The following is a 22,658-nucleotide window of genomic DNA, read 5'->3' as shown; positions in this document are numbered from 1 at the left end:
GCAAAAGAACCAAGCTGCTTAATTGTGCATCAACATGTCAAATGTAATGTGTTATTTCATAGGTGACACTGTACAGTTGCAATATGCTGGATGATGGATGTTGTAGTACTGCAGACTGTATGCTGTCCAAATGTTCTGGACATTTTAAATCTTGAAAATCCTAATAAAAAAAATAAAAAACAACAATGTTGCCATACCGCTTGACAAACCTCCTGTAGTACCCCGTGAGTCCTAAAAAGGCTCTCACCTATGTCTGGGTCTTGGGGGGGTTCCCATGCCAGGATAGTATCAAACTTGGGTTGTAGGGGCGCCACCTGGCTGCTCCCTATCTGGTGCTCCAAGTACACCATGGAACCCTGCCCGATCTGGCACTTACTTGCCTTGATCATGAGGCCTGCCTTTCGCAGTGCCATTAACACTTCCCAGAGGTGGCGCAGATGTTCTTCCCAACTGGTGCTGAACACTGCGATGTCATCCAGATAGGTGGCACTGAAAACCTCCAGTCCAGCCAACACCTGGTTGACTAACCTCTGAAAGGTGGCAGGGGCATGCTTCATCCCAAAGGGCATAACCAGCAATTGGTAGTGCCCATCTGGTGTGGAGTATGCTGACCTCTCTTTGGCCCCATCAGTTAAGGCGATCTGCCAGTACCCAGACGTCAAATCAAATGTGCTGAGGTACCGTGCAGCTGCTAACCGATCAATGAGCTCATCAGCTCTGGGGATGACATGTGCGTCAGTCCTGGTGACTGAATTGAGTCCTCTGTAGTCCACACAGAACCGGAGTTCGGGTATGGCACCAGGCGCAGCAGATTTTGGGACCAAGACTACTGGGCTGGCCCATGGGCTGTAAGAGGACTCAATCTCCCCTAAGGCAAACATCTTGGAGATCTACTCCTTCATGTAAGCTCTGACCCTGTCAGTCAATCTGTAAGCCTTGTGCTTAACAGGAGGACCGTCCCCAGTGTCCACATCATGGACGCACCACTCAGTGACACCAGGCACCAGGTAGAACAAATCAGGGAATTGTCCCAACAGTTGGCGACAATCTTGTTGCTGTTCAGGGGTCAGTGTGACAGACAGGCTGACACCATCCACTGACCCATCTTGCTCTGTTGCAGACAGGAGATCAGGAAGAGGCTCAGTCTCTGCTTCCATTCCATCCTCTGTTGCTAGGAGCAGGCCCACTTCGGACCTTTCTAAGTGGGGCTTCAGGCGGTTAACATGCAAGCCCCAAAGGGTTCCTAGGAGACCGCAAGTTCACCTGGTAGGTGACATCACTCTTGCGCTCCACCACCTCAAATTATCTGGTCCACCTGTCCTGGAGCACACAGGGCTCTACAGGGGCCATGACCCAAACTTTCTGAACAGGCTGAAGCTCAATCAGAGTGGCATTCTGTTCGTACCACCGCTTCATCTCTTCCTAGCTGGCTTCCGGATTCACCTCAGTGAGCTGTCTGAATCGCCAAGTCTGGTTCCTGAAGCCCAGCATGTAACTATATACATTCTGGGGAGGTTTTCTGGGAGATTGCTCTCAGCCTTCCTTGACCAGACTCAAAGGTCCTCTTACAGCAGTTCAAAGGGGCTGAACCCTAAGGAATTCTGTGCCCCCTCACGGTAAGCAAAAAGAAGGCATGGCAAGAGGACATCCCACTTACGCCTCATAGGTTCCTTAAGACCCATAATCATGCCTTTAAGGGTCTGGTTGAAACCCTCAACCCGCCCATTACCTTGGGGGTGGTAAGGAGTGGTGAACTTGTATGTACCACCTGCCACAGGGACTTCATATAATTAGATATGAAGTTTGTACCACGGTCTTACACCACCTCTCTCGGGAACCCCACATGGGAGAAAATCCCCATCCGTGCACGTCCCATCACGGGGGCCGTCACTGTCCTGAGAGTGATGGCTTCTGGGTACCGGGTAGCATGGTCCACCAAGACCAGGATAAACCTGTTGCCAATGGCTGTCTTGGGGTCTAGTGGCCCCACAATGTCAATGCCCACCGGTTTAAAGGGAGTACTGACTACTTGTGCTTCCTTCCACTTTTCCCACTTGTCTGGCAAGTTTGACAAGTCCTACAATGAGTGTCTGAACTCTTCACCTCTGGGGCCTACAAAAGTGGGTGATAAGCCTTTCAAAGGTCTTGTCCTGCCCCAGATGTCCAGCTAACGGCACATCATGAGCCAAACCCAGTTGGAAGGCTCTGAAGCGCTGGGGTACCACCAGCACAAGACCTGATCCAGGCTCAGCAACCTTAGGCCCGCTATACAGGAGGTCATTCTCCCAGTAGATACAATGTGATCCAGACTGATCACCTGCTGCCTGGTTTGTGGCCTGTTGCCGCAAACCCCCAAGAGAAGGGCATTTCTTCTGCTCTGCACAAAATTCCTCCCTGGAGGGTCCTCCTTCTTGCTGCCAATGGGTCAGCTCAGGCAGGTCCCCCAGTTCACAACCTGCTCCCCTGTAGGTTCCAGGGCATCCACCTCAAGGTCTGCCTCCTCCTGGACGTGGGAACAATGGGAGCTGGTTTCCCACGCCCCCTACCTCTTCTTTTTAAGGCAGGTTCGTGGGCCATACTTTCAGGCTCCAGGTCCTCTTGAACACCCTTACTGGCAGCCATAGACCGAGTGGTCACACACGCCCACTCAGGCTGACCCAACATCTCCAAATGAGCCTTCTTCTTCACCTTAGCCCAAGTGGAGCTCTCTAAATCATTTCCCAACAGACAATCCACAGGCATGGCTGGCCTCCCAGCTACTTGGAGAGTACCTGAGAGCCCCCCCACTCAAAGGGAACCTGAGACACCTTACACTGGCTCTCTGAGATGTCCGCGGCAAATACAGGGAAGAATGCATGGGGGATAACCTGCTCTTTGCACACCAGCCGGCAACTGACAGCTGTCACACTAGCCTCGGTGTCTCTTGGATCTTCCACCCTATGGCCATTGATGGTCACTCATGCCTGTACTTCTTAGTGTTATCAGGCAGCTGGGTCTTAGGGACCATCTCAAATTCGCCTAAAGAGGCAAGGGACATCTCTGCAGGACCCCACCCACCTTGGACACCCATCTCCCCCCCCCCCCCCCCAGGGCTACACTCGCCTTCTGACGTAGTGGTGCACCAGGTGGTGCTTTGGAAGCTCTCATGGGAGCATCATACCACCGGTGGCCCACTTGACCACACATAAAGCACTTAGAGGGGCCCTGGGGAACAGGTTTACCTGTCAGGACCTCTTGCTTTTTCTCAGGGGGAGGCTCGGAACCCTTCCCTCGGTTCCTTTGGGAATTACTTTGGGGCCCTTCCTGGAACTCCCTCTGTTTACCCTTGTCCCCCAACTCTTCTGCTCGGGACACTGCCCACCTTTGGCAAAGTCTCCCACGTGACCCTTGTGGAACTGGGTGCTGACCCAGCAGTCCGTCTCCTCAGCAAGCTTCCTAGGGTTAGTTAACTTGCTATCAATAAGGTGCTGGCGTAGCTCTGGAAAACATTTAGAAGACAAGTGCTCCCATGCAAACAAATCATAGAGCGCTTCAAAAGTATCTACTTTGCTACCTTTCACCCAACCATCCATAGCTCTGCAAAAGAAAGACACATATTCCACCCAGGTAGTTGCCTCCAGTTTCTTGCAATTCCTGAACCTCTGTCTATAGAGTTATGGGGTCAACCCATACCTTGTCCTCAGGGCTTCCTTCATGTGGGCATAAGACATCCTATTCTCACTGGGTATGTCTAACAATATATCCCTCCCGTCACTTACAAAGCAGCCCCCAACCCTGCTCCCAATCCTTCTCAGGGACCCGGTGGGCCACCATTGCTATTGCATAGGCTGCAAACCACTGCCCAATATCTTCCTGTCTATGGAATTCTCTGATGACCTCTTTGGGAATATACTCTGCCTTCTGCAGGCACAGATGGTGCGCTGTCACCAGAGGGATTGATTTCTAAGCTTTTTGCTTTGAGCTCTATCTCCATCAACATTCTCATGTTCCAATCTCATTTTCTCTCTCTCCAACGACAAACTGCTATTCTCTAGGTCCCTCTGACTCCCCCATCTTGAGCCTAGCCATCTCCAGCTTGTGCAACCTATTTCTGTCCCTGTCCTCCAGCTCCTTTAAGGACAGGTCCTTGGAAGAGACGCTACTGCCAGGCGGGGATGGTACCCCTTCCCTGGCTGGAACCAATGGCCTATCCAGCTGCCCATCTGCATCCCCTTCTGGCTCCACCACCAGATATGGGGCATTTCTTGCTTCCACCCAGGCCCTCTGCGCCTTTTGGTACTCATCCTTTTTGGCAAGGCCTTGGGTAGCAACTTTACATTTTTTGCAGAAATGTTTTGTTGTAGGTTTCCAACCTCTCTTCCCCAAAATCTAGACCCATTGATGCAACTGATGCTGGTCTGCTCATGGCAGTAAGAATTGGCAGTTCTCAGAAAAAATAACAGTCCAATGGAAAGAAAAAAAATTCTACCAAAAAGTATGTGGTTGCGTTTGGTCTGCACTCACTAGTAGTGAACACCAATCACTGTATATGAGTCACAAATGCAAGTCCAGAATCCTCACCACTGACCACCAATGTTAGAACTGGGGGTCTCTAGTTGGCAGAGGTAGGTACCTTTGACCTAATAGGGACCCTTGCTTCTAGTCAGGGAAAGGGGATTACACTCCTGGCAACCCCTGCTCACCTCCTTGGTAGCTTGGCACGAGCAGACAGGCTTATCTCAGAGGCAGTGTGTTAAGCAATTGTGAACACGTACAGCAACACAGTGAAAACACTATGGATGGAAACAACACAGGTTTGTTAAACATAAGTATTCTTTATATAGACTTTAACACAAGACCACAAAAGACACAATTCCACAATATTGTACTCAAAATAGACTTAAAGATGGTAGAAGTAACTTAGTTCAAATTGATGATAAATGGAACACGTTTCTCACAACAGCACCTTGGATGCGTAACGCAAAACAAACAAAAGGTCCGCAGGGAGAGTGATGCGTCGGTTCCTTGTTTCAGGGGAGTTGAAGCGTCGCGCCTCAATGCTTGCACAGAGTAGGGGATACATCTGTTCCTTACCGTAGAGGAGGTCATGCGTTGATTCTCGTAATGCGTTCCGGTTACGCTGCGGCAAGATAGCACCACGATTCGATGTGACAATCCGGTGCGTTGCGATAAGATGGCGCCCTTGTTGCGTGAAGACGATGCGTGCACACCCGACGGCGAACTCCGTATCTTTGGAACTGCGACAGGCCCTGCGACACTCTTCTACGGTGATGCGACGGCGACCCTTGCGGTGGCAACACGCTTCTCCGGTGATGCGACAGCACGCAGCTGCGACAAAGATACGCTTCTCCGGCGATGCGACGGCAACAGCTGCGACGGCGACACACTTCTTCTCGTTGAGTCGCGCTTCCAGCTCCCAGCAACACGCAGGCTTCTACATACAGAATTCCCAGCAAGGAAATTCCGAGGGGAGCTGTTGGTGAAGTCTTGTAGCCCTGAAACTTCAGCAGGAGGAAAGCACAAGTTCAAGCCCTTGGAGAAATATTCTGCATGATGATGAAAGTTCCCTAAAGTTCCTTCTCCTTTCCTTGGCCATGAAGACACCACTGCAGGCCAACACATCAAACAGCACACTGGCAGAGGGGCAGTCCAAACTCCTGCAGCTTCCTTGGTTCTTCTCCTTGGCAAAGGTTTGTCTTGTTGTTCCAGAAGTGATCTAAAGTCCTGGGGTCTGGGCCCCAATATTTATACTGTAAAATCCTTTGTCCTCTTAAGGCAGAGGGTCCTGTACCTAGCCCAAACCAGTTCTGTGCATTCCTGGAGCACTTTGTATACAGGACTCCTTCTTACCTTTGGCAGGGTGGGCCAAGGTCCTGAGACACACCACAGGAGATGGAGCCAGCATTGTGTAAGGCAGGCACAGCACTATTCAGGCCCAGGTGCTACTCCTCCCACCACTCTACATGCAGATAGGTCTATTCAGCCCTGTGCTGACTCACCCTGACTCCTGGAGCCACCCCAGCCCCTGTCACTCACAAACCAGACATGCACTATACAAGCTCACAAGCTAGAAGAGGCAGGCTAGATGGTCAGGTAAGAAAATACCTACTTTCTAAAAGTGGTATTTTCAAACACAGAATGTTAAAACCAACTTTACTAAAATATGTATTTTATCATCCTGAGTTCAGGCATACTAAATTCGACTTTCTACCATGTTCCCTGGGTCAGTTAGGATTATAAGATGTTATAATCAAACTGCCCATTCTGGCCTGTGGGGACAGGTAGCCTTGCAATAGTGAAACACGAAAATGGCTGTAATTCACTATAAGGACATGCCACACACATCAGGGCATGTCCTACCTCTTACATACAATGCACCCTGCCCATGGGCCTACTTTCGGGGTGTTTGATATGTAGAAAAGGGAATGGCAAGTGGGTGCACTTACCAAGTCAACATGGTAGTACTAGACTGCACACAGGCTCTGCAATAGCAGGCCTGAGACACACTTTACAAGCTGTTTTTGTGGGTGGCACAATCAGTGCTGCAAGCCCACTAGCAGCATTTGACTTACAGGCCCTGGGCACCATGGTGCACTGTACTAGGGTCTGACAAGTAAATCAAATAAGCCAATCATGGAGTCACTAATCAATACATCAATTTAACATAGGGAGCACTTGCGCTGTTGCACTGAATAGCAGTGGCACAGTGCCTAAAGCAAAACATATCAAAAACAGAGGAAAAATGTGAAGGGAGACTCACGCCAATGGTACCAGGTCTAACACTTATGTTAATTCCGTTAAACCACATCCTCCCCCCTGTGACTCAGCGCCAATGTTTCATGCTGTTTGCACGCTATCCGTCTACCGTGATATCGACAACTGCTGCAATTACTTTCCGGCTGATATGCAAATAGATAAAACTAGGAGCCATTGTAGGGACAAGTACTGCATTCATATTTCATTTTCCTGCTCAAATTAAGTACTGTAACTGGAAAGTTTATGCCCCACCATTTTCAAATTTCACCAACAGCCACTGGCCACTGCTCTCCTTTTTTTTACCGCACGGCCTTGTGTGATACAGATATCAATTTAGGAAACCTATAATTCTATTTTTCTAAATATAAAACTGTTATGTAACTCTTGCAATGAACAATTTGTAAACTTACAGGTCCGCCTGTAAAACTGCGAGCTGAACGTAGGTCTTCTTCTGGCCCTTTATCTTGAAAAGTTGCAGGGAATAGGTCACCCGTTTTAACATTAACAGCTGTAAATGAACATATTAAAGGGATTATAGATAAATTTGATCAAGGGTATCAGGAAAACTGAACTACTTTTTATGGATGCAATCAATGGAAAAGTCGGTGTGAACAATGGCAACAATAAGAAAAACCAAAGCAGAGTCTGAAAACAAATCAAAAAGACATGTTTAAATATCTTTTGTAGAACAAATCATTAATTATATACTGCGATGTTACAAAGCATAGGCTTTCAAAGTACCTCAAGTTAAACAAGCATTGGCATAGCCAATAGGTCTCGCCTTTGGGACTTTATAAGTGTTTAGCCAGAGCCGGGTTTTAAAGGGGCTTTATGTTTTGATAAATGTGATCGGCTTGAAAAGTATGTTTTTACACCGAACGCTGAGCTCAATAGAACACGCTGACAGAACCGTTTTAATGCATTTTGTTGGAAATGTGTGAACCAGCCGAATAGCTTTTGTTCCTTCATTATTGGCTGTAAAAGTAGATGGAAACATCGCCATTACATATGGAAATGCGCAATGAGAAAGGGACATTCCATTTGGGCTGCATACATTATGATTTGCATCTCCCTAGCTGTAATGCAGGCACTCAGGATGGGTGCGTCTGCGAACGTGAAAGCAACCCTTGGAAACATGATAAAGAACAGATGAGAGAGGTTCTTCCCTTTGGATTACCCCGCGCCCCACGTGATGACTGCAGTCTCCTATTGGTTACTCCTGATTGTCTGTCTCGGACCTGCACTCCCCGCGAGGGATTCTGGCTTGCTCTTGTGGAACTCTGACACGCCTGGGGGGGGGGCAGAGTGGGGGGGGGTGGAGTAGGGGGTAGAGGGGGAAGGGATGGTGGGGCCTGGGGTGGGGAGTTGAGGAGGGGGGTGTTTGATTTTGTTAGGAGCTCAATAGGCTGGGTACAGGAGAACCGGGTGGTAAGAAACGCAGCCCTGAGTACTGCCTGAGACACAGTTATATGTGCGCCTTAATGCATCTATCAGCGACTACTGCTCTCCTGTCTAATGCCGCTCGACCTCCGGGGTGTGAGCTGAATGGCTGTGTAAGTCTTTTTTCTTTTCTTTAGGAGCCTGTATTACGCGACTGAAGGATGCTGGCCTGATCGGTGAATTGAGTGTACACATTATGATGCTGCAATAAAAATATATTTAAAAAATAAATAAAATAAAGAACAGATGAGAGCGAGGCGCCCCTGCTCGCTCCCGCAAGTTGGAGGCCGCCACACGCGCGAGCTGTAATGCAGGCCGGGATGGGTGCGGCCGTGAAAGTGAAAGCGACCCTTGGAAACATGATAAGGAACAGATGGCACCCGGCGCGCCCCTGCTCGCTACTGCAAGCTGGTGGCCGCCACACACACGAGTTTCAGAAACGTGCAGACCGATTCCAAGAGGTCATCTCCTAGAGCAGCACATGCTAGGCTCGTCCTAAAAACTAACTTAAGAAAATACTATCAAGCAGAAAAAAGGGTATTTCATCCATTAGATATTAAAATAGAGAGAAAGAGCCAAGGGCTGTGTTTGCTTATTAATTCGTAGTAAATTTGCCCAGTCTTTATTAATTCAAGGAACGCATCCACCATGCATTTTAGAGGTTTCACAATCTGTAGAAATAAAATTGCAAATAACACCTTTACTATCAAACAATGTGGTGAGGACGACAAACAAATGTATGCATTCTTACATGTGGTACCTCTCAATGAATTGTGATGGTGTGCGACACCCAACACGCGCATTCTAGATATTCTCTAAAGCAATAGCAATCCTGTTACCGTCATCCACTTATGCAGAGCAGCACAAAAACGTTTTGGAATAGGGAGCCTCCTCAGCAGATGTCTTATTTGTGCACAATTTTTACCCCGCAAACCACAACAACTCTCAAAGAACAAACACTGCTGTAACATTTTCGGCCCCTTTAGAGCTCTGCTTTGTGGTATTCACGCTACCATTCTGCTCCCACCACTGAATCATTTTTCAATTAACCTGACTCTATCCTAGAATATAACAGACTTGTCAATCTCTCACGGTGCTCAACTTTAACCTTCAATTGAAAAAACAACAACTGTCCTTCCTACTTCAATGCACACAACACTAATGTTCTCCTCCTTGTAGTACAAAAGTCTTGACCATCCAGTACCTCTAGGTAGTTCTCAAATATTTCCACCTGATCCTCCCATTACAGTCTGAATGAAACGACAGGTGGGTGGAGAATCCTGCTCTCTCTGTCGTGGCCTGGCCAGTGCTTAATTTGAGGCTGTAGTTGCGGGGGGGGGGTGGAAGGGGTCGTGCTGGCACCCATAAGAACAGTAGAAACGGAAAAATAAAATAGAAAAGCCAGTGCAAAGAGAGAAAACAGGGATCAGCAAGAGTGAGATAAAGGAGCAGGGGGTGTTTGCTAGTGGATGGAAGAGCCATGAGGTATACTCAGGAGTACACAGCCTTGGTATTCTGCGTGCTGAGTTTCTGAGCAGAGCTCTGGCATCAGCACTCACTGTTTTACAAATTAAACATGGAGCCTGGTCTCAAGATAGCTTGATGACCCTCACAAGCTATAGGTACACACATGCAGTCCATTGGTCAGCGCAGGCACAGAACACCAACAAACACCCACTCTGCTTCTCCCTGAAGTTATTGAAATCAAGGAGAGCAGCCGTGGACACAAACAAAAATCCCAAAATAAGAAAAGAAGTGTCTAGAAATCTGTATCTTGCGATGCTTGAACAGTTAAATAAAGTCACTGCTGCACCACTCACAGACTATGGGTCAGGGCCCCTTCGTGTACGTCAATTATCTTCTCCATCGCACCTTACAGTATCTAGACTTGTCAGCAACAGTACATGTGCATACCCCAAATAGCACTGTCAGACATAAAATGCATATAATATCCCTAGAGTAAAGGCTTAATTACAACCCTGGTAATCAGTTCGGCCAAATACTTGCGTAGACTATTCTTATAGCTATGTTGCTTCATATTTGGAATGGGCGTGCCATTACATTTTAAAACTTGCGGATGTAAACAATGAGGATAGTTTGGACACTGTGTAAACAACATCTGACGGCAGCACTAGCATTAAGGTTATACTATGATTTAAAAATGGGTATGGACGGTCTAGTTGCTAAAAGAAAGCAAGTTTCTGTAGCCCGACCGCTAAAGTAAAAGCGGACTGCACTGCAAATTAATTAAAGGAGCGAGGCCGCCTAAGTGAAAGCGGACCGCGGTGTAAGTTAAATATATGAAGCAGGTTGGCCGCTAAAGTGAATGCAGACCGCTTTGCAAATGACAAAAAAATATGTAACAGCAATGTAAAAGTTGGCTGCGGCGTTGTGTGGGTGGAATCGGGAAAGATCATTAAAGAAACTAGTGCTCAACCACTCGATAACGCAGACCGTGTAACGAACTAAGTAAAAGGTCCATTCGTTATGGGCAGTAACATGCAGACAAGGCGGTACCAAAAGGGACTAACAAGCCTACATACAATTCAGAAGGACAATGACACAAGCCAATGACAAATATGGGCGGAGAGTGGGCGGGGCTTCCAGTGCATACAACAACATGCCTCGCAGAGCGAGCTGCCCATGTGTGCTGCCACTAAGCTCGACCTACAAAATAACTTAATAAGTGCATGAAAGCCCTTTTTGAAAATTGAAAAGCCCAAACCAGGTGTGCCTACGCCATTCAAGTAATGCAACCATGCCTCTGATATTGGTAGGACATAAATAAATATGGAGACTGGAGTTCTGTGTGTTTGACTAGTGACTGGCACGTACAATGTGTGAAATTCTCCACCGTATATTTTTCACGCACTTTGTATCAAAAGCAATATATGTCAAAAATACATAGTTTATCATTGGTATTTAATCAGTGGATACCCCTTTGTGAAACAGCAGACATGCAGCACAGCTTACAGTAGTTATATAATGCCTGTCCTGAGCTAACATCTTTCGAGACTCCCTCATATGTTCGAATGACTTCCCTTGCACCCATGGGAGGGTTTTAAAATACATGAGCTGAGGAGCTGTGTGCTGAAGGCCAGCAAACTTTAAGCTCCCATGTATGTTTTCAACTACAAGGATGGATCAAAAGATGCTGGTATCCAGCCTTGAGGCTGAAAGTAAATAGTAATAAAAACATAACAGACATGAAGAGAGGCCTCTGTCCCTACTTTCTAGTCGGTGGCAGATCCTGCACTGGTCTGGATGATACAAAAAGCAGCAAGTTTCTGTAGAGTGGTCCCTAAAGTGAAAGCGGACAGCACTGCAAATTAATTAAATAAAGAACGTGGCCGCCTAAGTGAAAGCGGATCGCGGTGTAAGTAAAATAAATAAAGCAGTACAGCCGCTAAAGTGAAAGCGGACCGTGCTGCAAATTACGAAAAAAATATTAAATGGTTGCCCTATGAAGCTCGAATCCAGTTAAAGATTGCCGTTCTGATGCACAAAGCCCTGCACTTCAAAACTCCTGGGGACCTAGCGCAAAAGCTTGAATTATCCTGTGGTGGTAGAGCCTTAAGAAGCGCTAACACTTTCCTCCTGAAACCACTCATCCTTAGCAAAAAGAGAACTTGTCACCGAGCCTTCTCCGGTGCTGCCCCTAAGATATGGACCTCTCTTCCACCGGAAGTACGCAGAATCTCCTCAACGACTGCTTTCAAACTGGAAGCCAAACGATTCCTAATAAACAAATTCTTACCTTAACTGGGCTAGGCTCACCTGCTCAAAGTAATTGATCCTACAACCACTGTACCATCATTTGATGCTGCTCTTCTTTACCTCATTGTGTGCCCTTCTTCGAAGCCCACTATGTACGTGTTTATTGTATTGCTCTCCTTAAACCAGTTGTCCTGTAATTATGCGATTATTCCTGTTTTGTATTCTTACTTGATGTCGATATTGCATTTGTCCCTCCTTTCATCCTTTTGTAAAGCGCTCTTGTATCCTTTGGGATCTTGTTCACGCTATATAAAACTTTATAAATAAATACATAAATAAATAACAAACCCAAGGTGGGTCCATATTCCGCACAAAGTTAAAACTGACCACCTCCTAGGTTCAGGGCACCTTCCAATCAGCCCACTCATTTCAAAACCAAGGTTTTGAAATACAGGAGCTTTATTCAGTATTGACAGTTTACTTCTGGCTGGCCAGGAATGACCAGGCTCGGGTAAAAATACACCTGTCAGGCCATAGAACTTTCTCCCTTGAACATCAACACAGAACGTTCTTCCGTTCAACATGCAGGGAGGCATAGGTTTACACTTTGCCTTAAAATCATAATAGAGTGGGGCGTGGCTAGCGGGTAAGCGAAAAGGCCGCGGCTTGAAAGAGCTCCGTGACCGAGGGAGCCCTCCCTGTAAATCCGATCACAAATCCGGCACTTTGACAGTGGTCATGCAGTGGCGCTGAAACCGGAATATCTGTGCTGTTATTTGGGACCATCCTGAACTCCGTGGGCTCGGCGGCTGCCGAACTGTATAGAGTGACGCACGGAGGCCTACACCTGCGGATTGAAGCCAGTGCCTCGCATACATCTTTTGCCCACGACAGAGGAACAACCGGTGGAGCAGAGAGAGAGGATGGACAAATCGGAAGTGAACAGCGCACCAGACTCGCGGCACACCGGAGGCCCGACACAGACGTGAGGTGCGGGATGCAAAAACAACAGGGGTCCTCATTGTGGGGACTGTCACCCCGTGCGCTCAGGGGTCGCAACACACATGCGTGGCACTCACACATAGAGGGGACACGCAGACACTGTACTGGTCTGGACGGGAAAGTGCCGAGCCACTTCCGCCCGTTTATTTTATATCTCTCTGGCCACGCCTGGCCAGAGAGTGCAACAATGTGTGCAGGTGCTTCCGGGGCTCAGGAGAGACCCTCGGAGCACTAGAGCGCTACATCCCTTCCCAACTTGGATTTTTGAAAACTTGGATTGAAAACAACATATGTATAGTTCAGCATCTGAAGTCAGCCAGCTTCTGGCTTGGCTTGGGATTAGGTCTAAGATCATACCTCCATCGTCCTCGGGCTGGTACCTGATCAGCTCTCGGGCTGGATGTTGAAATGTTTGCCTCGCCCGGGTCTGTGGTGTTCAGAGGCGTGGTTTCATCATTGGACCTTCCGGCCCTGGTCTCAGACTCGTCTTCTGCTGGTTCTGCTTGTCCAGGGGTGCACTGTCGAGCCGCCGGTATCTGTTTAAACCAGGATACATTCCTAGTTACTTCTTCGCCGTCCCGGCGAGCTGTGACTGCAGTGCCCCGCGTTTCTTTGACAATCCACGGCTCAGGTTCAAACATGGTGTTGAATTTCCCACCGGGCCTTCTGGTCCGGATTAGCACAGTCTCACCCGGTGTCACATTTCGGGACTGAGCACGTCTCTTGCGGCTTGCTTTCTCATTTGTTCGTCTTCGCCGTTCCTGAGTGCGCCTAGGGGAGTAGGGTGCCGGCTCCCAGTTGTCAGCCATTGGAAGGAGGTCCCTTCTTGGTCCGGCAAACATCAGCGCCCACGGTGACTGTTGCGTGGTGCTGTGGGGCGTGCTTCTGTACTCCCGTAGAAACAGTTGAAGAGCTTCCTCTGGGTCTTTGTCCTCAGCGGTGGCGATTCGCAGGATTTTGTTGGTTGTCCTCATGAATCGTTCCACCTCCCCGTTTGCTTGGGGCCATTGTGGCGTGATTCGGTGGTGCCGGATACCCAGGTTGTGGAGGAACTCTCGGAACTCGCTTCCCTGGAATGGAGGCCCATTGTCTGTCTTGATGACAAGAGGGATTCCAAACATGGCAAAGGACTTGCTCAGGAGGGGCCGGATGTTAGCAAAGCTGGTTGAGGTGGCAATATCTACAATTGGGTACTTTGTGTAATTGTCAATTAGCACAACAGTGACTCTCCCATCTGGGAAGCTTCCAAAGTCTAAACTGAGCCACGACCACGGTGAAGGGGCATGTTCTTCTGTGATGACGGGCGCAGGAGCGTCTGCAGAGCTGGTGATCTGGCATGCTCGGCATTGGCGCACCACGGTGTCGACAGCTTCTTCGAGGTTTGGGAACCAAACCTTCTCTCTCATCCTGGCCTTCATCCGGCGGGTGCCCTGGTGCCCCTCGTGCGCTAAGACGGTTGCTCTTTCCTGTAGAGTTTTGGGGATGATTACTCGGTGGCCTCTGAGGATGAGGCCATTGCTTGCCTGGCTCAGGTCATGTCGCACTCTCCAGAATTGTGTCAGGCGGGCACGGTCTTCCTCGCTCCATGTGCTGACATTTCGCAGGAAGTTCTCCCAGGATCCCGACCGTATGGCATCTGCCACACGCTGGACGACCACGTCTTTTACATATTCAGGGACAATGGCGTCCGCTGTGAGGGCTTGTGGGCACGAGGCAGCCGACAGCATGTCTACAAAGTCTTCAGTGGGGCCTTCAAGTTCCGTGTGTCGGCACTCCTCTGGTCCTGGATGTCTAGATAGAAAGTCTGCGGGGTTTTTAGCCCCGGGGCGGTAGGCGAGGTCCATCTGGTACTGCTGCACCTGGATTGCCCAGCGTTCTATTCTCGGGGGTGGATGAGGAGCGGTGCCCTTGAACATGGGTATCAGAGGTTGGTGGTCTGTAATCATGCGAAAGGGGTGTCCTGAGATGTATAAGTGGAAGTGAGCACATGCCCACTTCACTGCCAGGGCCTCTCTCTCGACTTGGGAGTACCTCGATTCAGTCGAGGTTAGTGCTTTGCTCGCAAATGCTAGCGGCGACCATGTGCCGGGTTCAGTTTCTTGAGATATCAGAGCCCCTAGACCAACCGGGCTGGCGTCCACTACTATCTCGGTGGGCTTGGAAGTGTCAAAGTAGGCCATCGTGGTGCTGTCTAGCAGTGCTGTTTTTATCTGGTCAAATGCTTTGGCTTCGACCTCTGTCCATCGCCATGCGGTCTCCTTCTTCGTCAGGTTCCTTAATGGTTCTGCTATTGTGGCTAAGTTGGGGATGAACCTCGCACAGTATTGCGCCATCCCCAGGAAGCTGCGCACTTCCGACGCCGTGGTGGGTGCAGGGGCGTTCTTGATGGCCACTGATTTGCGAGGGTCAACAGCGACTCCTTCAGATCCGAACACATAGCCGAAGAATTCGATGGATTTTTTGAAAAACTGGCACTTGTCTTTGTGGAGGGTTACGCCATACTGTGCCAGTCTGTGTAGCGTTGCCTTTAGCCGGTGGTGGTGTTCCTCGCTCGTCTTGGCATGGATTAAGATATCGTCGCTGACGTTCAGCACCCCTTGCAGCCCAGAAAGGATTTCTTTGATAGTGTTCTGGAAGATCTCAGCTGCAGATGAGATCCCGAAGTTCAACCTCTTGTAACGTCTTAACCCCAGGTGCGTCGAGAAAGTTGTAATGTATCGGCTTTCCTCGTCTAGCCTTAGCTGGTGATATCCGGCATTGAGGTCCAGTTTGGAAAACCACTGGGCGCCGTTGAGGTCAGTCAAGATGTCGTCGACTGTAGGTGTGAGGTGTCTCTCACGGCGAATGGCTTTGTTAGGGATCCTCATGTCAATGCAAATCCGGATTTTCCCCGGTTGCTTCGGCTTCTCCGCTATGACCATGGGGGACACCCATGGTGTCGGTCCGGACACTTTTTCGATCACTCCTTGTGTTTCTAGCAGGTTCAGCTCCTGTTCGACTGCGTCGCGTAGGTGAAATGGCACTCTCCGATGTCGTAGTGCAATCGGCTGCACCGAGGGGTCTATGTGGAGCTTGATGGGTGGGTGCTTGATGGTGCCAAGGCCTGTGAAGAGCTTGGGGAACATTAGGAGGATGTCTTCAACCTGCAGCGCCCGCACTGCGTTTGCGAAGGCAATGAGGCCTAGGTCCTCCGCCGTGTTGCTTCCAACTAACAGGTCGGCCTCTTTGTCGATCACGTGGAACGTGGTTGTGACTTCTTGGTCTTCTGCTCGGAACTGTACTACCATCTTGCCTCGCAGTGGGAGGGGATCTTGACTGCCATAAGTGAAGATTCTGGCTTTTGATGGAACGAGTGCGGGTTTCGGATCTAGTGCTTTGTAATGTTGAATTCCCATTACATTCACCGTGGCTCCGGTGTCGATGACTCCGATCACTGGTGATCCGTGGATCTGTATCTGGCACCTTGGTTGCGGTCGTCGGCTTCTCTTCAGCTCCTTGACGAAGGACACGAAGTAGCACTCGTCTTCATCATCAGTGGATGACTCATCGTACTGTGATTGCTGTGATCTGTGTGACTTAGTGGAGCGTGACGTTGAGTGCTCATCTAGTGACAGTTGTTTGACTGCTCCTGCTGCTGATCTCCTCCCTGACGGGTTCCGTCCTCGGGTTCCTCCTCTACACACGCTAGCAAAGTGGTTGGGAATACCGCATTTGGAACACGTCTTGCCACGTGCTGGGCAGCCATCTTGTGTGTGTTCATCCCTGCCGCAGTAGCCGCATGGCGTTTGGCGCCGTGTTCGCGCTGGCCCTCGACCTCTGCTTCCTCGGGTCGACATGCGCACGGCATCCACCCGTTCCGTTTTGATCACTGTTCCTGTTTCACGGTGAGGGTTGAGGGCTGCCTCCATTGCGGTGGCGCGAGCGTCAGACAGCTCATGAGATCGCGCGAGGATCAGGATTTCGTCGAGGGATATTCGCGGCTGCCTCAGGATTAATGTTCGTAGATGTTTGTTTCGACAGCCCTGGATGAGTTGTGCCGTGACTTCTTTCTTTTCGTCGTCTTCGGTGCACGTGCTTATCAGATCTCTTAGACGTGCGTGAAACGCGTCCATCGTTTCCCCTTCGCGTTGTTTGGCTTGTCTGAATTTGAACCTTTCGTAGTGTGGGTTCAGCTGGGGGTCGAAATGGGCGTTCAGCGCATTGACCGCGGCATCAAAGTCATTGGCGGCACCTGTGTCGGGGAAGTGTCTGAACAGTTTGTATAGTTCTGTGCCTCCGAAGTGGAGAAGTAGTGAACGCTTCACCTCATTGTCTTTCTCTCGGGTAGCTGTGAAATAATTGTTGAGCTGCCCTAGCCACACTGCCCATCGTGGCGCCGCTGTTCCCGGGTCAATCAGTTCACTAAATGGCGGTAGTGCTTGTAGCTGTGCGTGCGCAGAAGGCGTCGGAGGTTGAGCTATAGGGGGCGCTGCCACCTGTGGGGCACCCCCATCGGCTCCTCCGGTGGCTCCTCCTTGGTCTTGAGACATGCTTAAGTGAGCAAAGCCTTAATTATAGTTTGTGTGTCGATTTGGCTTGTCTTGTGCTTGTTGGTACTGTGGCCGTGTGAGCAGTTGAATTGCCTTGTGCTTGTTTAGTTTTGTGTAGGTATTATCTCTCTCCTCGTGTGGCTCGGCGTCCCTTTGGAGTGCAGCGTGCCCCTCAGTCAGTGCTTCTCCCCCAGCGCCTAGGGATGCTGGGCCTGCGTGCTGCTCTGCTTCCGCCCGCGTGTTCACGCGATGCCGGCTTGAAACCTGTGTCGGCCTCACTCGTCTGCGCATGCGCGCACTTTCCAGTCGGCCGGTCGGGCCTTCTTCCAGCGCTCTCTCGCTCTGCTTCAGAGCGTCGCCGGTACCGGTCCCCACGCAGCTCCTGGCCTATGCTGCTTACCGGTAGGCGAATTCTTTCTTTCTTCGTCGCTGGGTCCCTCGTGTTGGTGCCGGGCCGGCAGTCTATGCCGCTTCAGGGTTTGGCGTCTTCGGCGCCTCCGTCTGCTGTTCCTTTCGTGGGATTTGAGTGTATCCCACCCTCGTCGCCAGTGTGGGGACTGTCACCCCGTGCGCTCAGGGGTCGCAACACACATGCGTGGCACTCACACATAGAGGGGACACGCAGACACTGTACTGGTCTGGACGGGAAAGTGCCGAGCCACTTCCGCCCGTTTATTTTATATCTCTCTGGCCACGCCTGGCCAGAGAGTGCAACAATGTGTGCAGGTGCTTCCGGGGCTCAGGAGAGACCCTCGGAGCACTAGAGCGCTACACTCATGTCTCTAACGGCGGTCGGCAGCAACCCGCGGGGAGGGCTGACTGAAGGAGAAGAAGACGGACCTGCGGCGCCCAAGCGACGCGCATACATTAATAAAGGCATTCAATATGCCGTAGTGAGACCCGCAATTCTGAACACTGGGTGCGCAGCGGCCCCCAGGGTGTGCTGACTGCATATCCTGAAACACAATAACGGGGTTCAAGACAACACTACGCGGCCGCAATTGCGTGGCAGGCTAGGACAGTCGGAGCGCCTCACTTGGGTACTATAGGGAAGAGGAGCATTTACACGCTACTTTCAAAATATCAACAGTGAGAGGCACCCTGCCCCGAGTCCCTCACAATACTGCACAGGACAGCCCTTAAGCTTGATAGTGGGGTATTGAAGGCACACATCAGACCTGCTGCATAACGCTGGATTAGAATATTGCCATTAACCGCCAAACCTGAGCCCGCACACGGCGCAGTGAGTCAAGCACCTATGGTGTGCGCAGGAGTTGAATATGCTACTTACCAGTATGCATCTGTTCTTGGCATGTAGGGCTGCTAACATTCATATCTATGAAACAAATATGAATTGCCCGAACCTCAATTATTTGGGATTTATTTCAAAGAAGACAAGTGTAAGTCAATGACACCTGAGTAGGTAATTTTATTTATACCCATTTTTTATATTCTTTGTTTTTACTGGGATCTCTTTTAAAGACAGAGAAGACACACTCTGACAATCATCTATTTACCACATCACTTGTACAAAATTCAAGAAAAAAGAAAAACAATCAATATAACAAATGACAACACAGAAAACAACATATTCACAATACATCAGTACATTATTATTTACAAATAAATTCCTATTGACGCGTTTCAGGTTCGAATGACACGTTTTCGAACCCTCATCAGGGCTTTATGAGTTGTCTGTGGGTAAAACATGAAACAGAAAAATTGGCTTTTAGTGAAAACCTAATATTGTACTGAATGCCTCGAATCGATACGATTGTAAGGAAATGTACCTGTGAGTATAAGGCTCCTTGGATTTTAGATGGTGGACATGGGGAACGGCACCTCTATGGTTTGATTCTATAATGGAATAGAGTATGCACTATTTGAAAATTCAGATATTTTAACGTCATTTTAAACAGGCGGCATGGTGTCATAGAATGCCACCTACCTCAGTGAGCACCGTACGGCGCCTCTTCGGAGAGAGGAGTTTGAGGTCGCTGTTCTTCTCCTGTTATGAAAGAACAACAATCTAGTACTATGCAAAAATGCAGGCTTAATTACAAGCTTGAGGAAATTTTAGAGAAAATGTTAGAGTGCCCCGGTACCTTCGTCTTGGTATATTGGGAGTGGAAAGGTCCAGTCTGTGGCGGTAATTTGCGTGTTATTTTCCAACCTGCAAACACAACGGAATCATCACTTTTAATCCGTGTGTTGAGAGACTAACAACACCTTCTATTGGGGGCGGACTGTCGCTTACCTGGGTTCGCGGCATGTAGCTCATTGACCCAAGCGTTTCGACGGAGCTGTACAAATCGGCTCCAGTATGTGAGGTGCGCTCTGTGGGGAAATACGGAACGGCATGAATACAGGCGCCGTGAGCTCATGTAAAGGAAACGTATAAATCAAAACGCAGGGCTTCTTCTTACCAGCGGCGGAATGATCGATGTCCCCAGTGTGAGGCTTCAGTTTGAATGCCTGACGACGCGCGGGGGCCATCTTGGTGCTATTTGAATGCCAAACGGATTGGAGACCTGATGTATTCTGGGACATGAAGTCCAGTACCTAATGGTTCCAAATATTACTTGGAGAGGACCAAATCCTTCTCCATCTGGAGAGCGTGAACTAGGAATTAAATTAAAAGGGGCAAATGTGGAGCAAAAAATTTTGGGGGGGCAGGAATGTAACAGGATATGTTTACAATTCTCAAAAGTCCACATTATTCATTTCTAAGCAAGACGGGTGGGGTCATTTCCTGATCAAGAGCGCTATTGTCAGAAAACAGTCAGATCCTCGATAGTTCAGACAAACTGTTCAGCCCTGTGAGTGTGCTGTTAAATTTAAGAATTAAATAGGCTTCCTTTGGTAGCAACACCTTGTCGACGTTTGCGGGGCGCTGTGTTGTACCAATTGTGAAAAGTACAGACCATTTGAATTCTAGTTCTGAATGGGATTGCTCTATGAAATGTTCGACCATGGGGGCCGTTAACACTTTCCTTTTAATTCGAGACCTGTGCTTACTTATGCGTTGGTTAACTTGCTGGTTCGTTTTCCCAATATAGATCTTTTGGCATGGGCACAAGACGACATATATGATGTTTTTGGTTTTGCAATTAGAGAAGCCAGAATGCTTCCACTTGGTACCCTGGTGGACAAATTCACTGCCTTCAATTGTGCTGAAACACGCCACACAATTGCCGCATCTATGATGCCCATCAATTGGTTGCATATTCCAGCAAGACAAGATGTCATGTTTTGGTTTTGGCAAGGCTACATTGGCTCTGACAATGTGTTGTCCAATGCTTTTGTTCTTTCTGTTACGGGGCGCTGTGTTGTACCAATTGTGAAAAGTACAGACCATTTGAATTCTAGTTCTGAATGGGATTTCTCTATGAAATGTTCGACCATGGGGGCCGTTAACACTTTCCTTTTAATTCGAGACCTGTGCTGACTTATGCGTTGGTTAACTTGCTGGTTCGTTTTCCCAATGTAGATCTTTTGACATGGGCACAAGACGACATATATGACGTTTTTGGTTTTGCAATTAGAGAAGCCAGAATGCTTCCACTTGGTACCCTGGTGGACAAATTCACTGCCTTCAATTGTGCTGGAACACGCCACACAATTGCCGCATCTATGATGCCCATCAATTGGTTGCATATTCCAGCAAGACAAGATGTCATGTTTTGGTTTTGGCAAGGCTACATTGGCTCTGACAATTTGTTGTCCAATGCTTTTGTTCTTTCTGTAAGCGAAAATGGGACGGGGGAAGGGGCATTCCAGCCCGTCTAATAAATGCCAATTCTTGAAAATCATTTGTCTCATTTTGTGCGTGTCGGGACCAAATGTGGTCACGCACACCAACCGATCTAGTTCTTTCTTATCTTTTGTTTGTAGAAGACATTCTCTTGGCGTGAACCGGGCGCGTTTGTATGAATGTTTGAGAAGTTTCTTTGGATAACCCCTGTGCGTCATCTCTTCGCAAAATATTTTGGCATGGTGATCAAAATCACTTATCTCGGTGCAGTTTCTGCGTATACGCAGTAGTTGTCCAAAAGGTAAATTAGTTTTTAGGCTTCTCGGATGATAACTGCTGTGATGCAAGATTGTATTTTTGTCAGTGGCTTTTCTGTGGAGTGATGCCTTCAAAGCACCGTCAAGGCAAATGACTTCCAAATCCAGAAAGGACATTCTAATGTTACTCGCTTCCATGGAAAATTTAATGTCGTTGTGCCTCATGTTAATCCATTCGTGGAATCTAGTTAGATCAGTCTGGCTCCCCTGCCACAGGAGCCAGACGTCATCAATGTAACGCCACCATTGGATGATATTTCTTTTATATGGATTGTTATTGTCAATGAATTTCATTTCATATTGTGCCATGTAGAGCACTGCCATTTCTGGGGCATAAGGACACCCCATTGCTGAGCCCTTCACCTGCATGTAAAATTGGTCATCAAATACAAAATAATTTTTCTTAAGGGCGATTTCAGCCAACTTTAGAATAAAACTTGTAGGTACCCTGTGGGGACGCTCTCGCATCTCCAGGTACAACTCTATCACTTCCAGGGCCTCTTCCTGGGGAATTTGTGTGTATAGGGACGTTACGTCCATCGTTACCATCAACTGGGTCTGGGGGTCAAACGGTGTTCCTTCAATCTTACCTAGAAAATGAGTGGTATCTCTCAGAAATGATTTAACATTTTTGATAAAAGGCTTCAAAAAGAAGTCGACATATTTAGATATGGGTTCCAAGCAGGAATCAACACCAGAGACTATGGGCCTTCCAGGAGGATCGGCCAGATCTTTATGGATCTTCGGTAGAAGATATAATATTGGGATGCGCGGAAACTGTTTATTGAGGAAATCAAATTCCTTAGGGCCAATGAATCCTACATCCTTGCCCTCGGCCAATGTCTGTGAGATGAGACCCTGGATATGTTTTGTGGGATCTTCTTGCAACCTTCGATACCAGGTTTCATTATTGACTTGTTTCAAGCCTTCATTCAAATATTGGTCCCTGGGCCATAACACCACTGCACCCCCTTTATCCGCCTGTTTGATTATCAGCGAGGGGTCATCTTTCAAACTTTGTATCGCTTTACGTTGGCGCAGACTAATGTTTTGAGGAACATATTTTTTAGTTGTCTCCATTTTGTTGATGGATGCCAATAGAACCTGTTCGAAAGCCAGGACTTGTTTAGGGATGTTTTGGTG

At 48.6% G+C, this 22,658-nt stretch overlaps 1 protein-coding gene across 2 annotated transcripts in view; it reads right to left on the bottom strand.

The window, feature by feature from the left end:
• NTAN1 (N-terminal asparagine amidase) overlaps window positions 1-22,658 on the bottom strand; it is a 279,397-nt gene that overhangs the window by 51,526 nt on the left and 205,213 nt on the right. For both annotated transcript variants that reach the window (XM_078663196.1, XM_078663197.1), the window contains one exon: window positions 7,167-7,264. In XM_078663196.1, the coding sequence (XP_078519322.1) occupies window positions 7,167-7,264 (98 nt within the window). The remainder of the gene's footprint in view (window positions 1-7,166; window positions 7,265-22,658) is intronic.

The sequence above is a fragment of the Lissotriton helveticus genome, chromosome 10 (assembly GCF_964261635.1).
Source record: "Lissotriton helveticus chromosome 10, aLisHel1.1, whole genome shotgun sequence".
In the NCBI taxonomy this organism is placed as follows: domain Eukaryota; kingdom Metazoa; phylum Chordata; class Amphibia; order Caudata; family Salamandridae; genus Lissotriton; species Lissotriton helveticus.
The sequence above is the reverse complement of the archived record's forward strand: the minus strand, read 5'-3'. Positions and strand labels throughout refer to the sequence as shown.